This window comes from Penaeus vannamei, chromosome 6 (genome assembly GCF_042767895.1).
Source record: "Penaeus vannamei isolate JL-2024 chromosome 6, ASM4276789v1, whole genome shotgun sequence".
Taxonomy (NCBI): domain Eukaryota; kingdom Metazoa; phylum Arthropoda; class Malacostraca; order Decapoda; family Penaeidae; genus Penaeus; species Penaeus vannamei.
In genome coordinates this window covers 4979170-4981669 of record NC_091554.1, presented here as the reverse complement: position 1 = coordinate 4981669, position 2500 = coordinate 4979170, and the positions used below count along the sequence as shown (strand labels likewise).

General features: G+C 35.7%; 1 protein-coding gene across 1 annotated transcript in view; it reads right to left on the bottom strand.

Annotated features, from left to right (window-relative positions):
* Nucleotides 1–2500, bottom strand: part of LOC113824985 (multiple C2 and transmembrane domain-containing protein) — a 99995-nt gene that overhangs the window by 487 nt on the left and 97008 nt on the right. The window contains exon 13 of the mRNA XM_070123218.1: nucleotides 56–164. Within this exon, the coding sequence (XP_069979319.1) occupies nucleotides 56–164 (109 nt within the window). The remainder of the gene's footprint in view (nucleotides 1–55; nucleotides 165–2500) is intronic.

Here is a 2500-nt window from a genome sequence, read left to right as displayed (position 1 = left end):
GATTTCCACCTCGTCCACCTCTCTTCCCACCTTCATTCATCATAAATAATCTTACCTGTTCTTTTTCCTCTTGGGTTTTCGGCTGGAGGGTGAGGCTGAGGTAGATCACGCCCATGTACTTGCTCTTCCCGGGTTCCTGTAGCGTCAGTGTGATTTCCTGAGTTCTGGGAAGGTGGATAAGAAATAAAAAAAGATAATTGGAATTTCTTGATGGTCTGTTTATCTTTTATGAACGTTATCATATTCCTTATCAATCATCATCTTGTCTCTTATCGGTTAACCTGTCAATCTTTTATAGGTTTATCAATTAGCCTGTCAATCTTCTATATGTTTCTTGTCAACTAACACGTCAATCTTCTATATGTTTCTTATCAGCTAACCTGTCAATCTTCTATATGTTTCTTGTCAACTAACACGTCAATCTTCTATATGTTTCTTATCAGCTAACCTGTCAATCTTCTATATGTTTCTTATCAGCTAATATGTCAATCTTCTTATGTTTCTTATCAGCTAACCTGTCAATCTTCTTATGTTTCTTATCAGCTAACCTGTCTATCTTCTATATGATTCTTATCAGCTAACGTGTCAATCTTCAATAGGTTTCTTATCAGCTAATATGTCAATCTTCTTATGTTTCTTATCAGCTAATATGTCAATCTTCTTATGTTTCTTATCAACTAATATGTCAATCTTCTATATGATTCTTATCAGCTAACCTGTCAATCTTCTTATGTTTCTTATCAGCTAACATGTCAATCTTCTATGTTTCTTATCAGTTAACCTGTCAATCTTCTATATGATTCTTATCAGCTAACCTGTCAATCTTCTATGTTTCTTATCAGCTAACATGTCAATCTTCTATAAGATTCTTATCAGCTAACCTGTCAATCTTCTTTCTATTTCTTATCAGCTAACATGTCAATCTAAATGTTTCTTATCAGCTAACACTTCAATCTTCCACATGTTTCTTATCAGCTAACCTGTCAATCTTCTATATGTTTCTTATCAGCTAACCTGTCAATCTACTAAATGTTTCTTATCAGCTAACATGTCAATCTTCTATAGGATTCTTATCAGCTAACCTGTCAATCTTCTATATGTTTCTTATCAGCTAACATGTCAATCTTCTATATTCTTCTTATCAGCTAACATGTCAATATTCTATATGATTCTTATCAGCTAACATGTCAATCTTCTTTCTATTTCTTATCAGCTAACATGTCAATCTTCTATAGGATTCTTATCAGCTAACATGTCAATCTTCCATATGTTTCTTATCAGCTAAAACGTCAATCTTCTATATGTTTCTTATCAGCTAACACGCCAATCTTCTATCTATTTCTTATCAGTTAACACGCCAATCTTCGATCTATTTCTTCGCGTAACTAGAAATACACTCTTCTATTCATCTATCGATCTATCAGACTCAACCGTCCAAGCAATCTATTCACCAATCATTTACTCAGCTAATACCTCCATCTATTCTCATAAAAGCTTATCACAATTAAGTCTACAAGATATTACGACGAGAAGTTTGCAGGATCAAGATTAAGATCAAGATTAAAAGCTGGATTTAAGAGGCAATCATCAGCAGTTTTTCTTTCGTTCTTGCAAAAAAGTATGCTATGAAATGTGTGATATTGCAAGTCTGGAGGGAATGAAAAGGAAAGGAAGGAAGAGAAAGAGGGAATAAGGAAGGGGAAGAAGGAATAAGGAAGGGGATGAAGGAATAAGGAAGGGAAAGAAGGAATAAGGAAGGGAAAGAAGGAATAAGGAAGGGGAAGAATGAATAAGGAAGGGGAAGAAGGAATAAGGAAGGGGAAGAAGGAATAAGGAAAGGAGAGAAGGAATAAAGAAGGGGAAGAAGGAATAAGGAAGGGGAATAAGGAATAAGGAAGGGGAAGAAGGAATAAGGAAGGGGAAGAAGGAATAAGGAAGGGGAAGAAGGAATAAGGAAGGGGAAGAAGGAATAAAGAAGGGAAAGAAGGAATAAGGAAGGGAAAGAAGGAATAAAGAAGGGAAAGAAGGAATAAAGAAAGGAAAGAAGGAATAAAGAAAGGAAAGAAGGAATAAAGAAAGGAAAGAAGGAATAAGGAAGGGGAAGAAGGAATAAGGAAGGGGAAGAAGGAATAAAGAAGGGAAAGAAGGAATAAGGAAGGGAAAGAAGGAATAACGAAGGGAAAGAAGGAATAAAGAAAGGAAAGAAGGAATAAATAAGGGAAAGAAGGAATAAGGAAGGGAAAGAAGGAATAAAGAAAGGAAAGAAGGAATAAATAAGGGAAAGAAGGAATAAGGAACGAAAAGGGGGAGTAAGGACCGAAAAGGAGGAATAAGGAACGGAAACGAGAAATAAAGAATGCAAAGAGCGAAAAAACTATTTCATTCCACATTTCACTCGAGTTAAGTTGTCCCTTTTTACCTGGACGACAGAATTTTCAGATTACACACACGCACATACACACACACATGCACACGACACACACACATGCACACGACACAC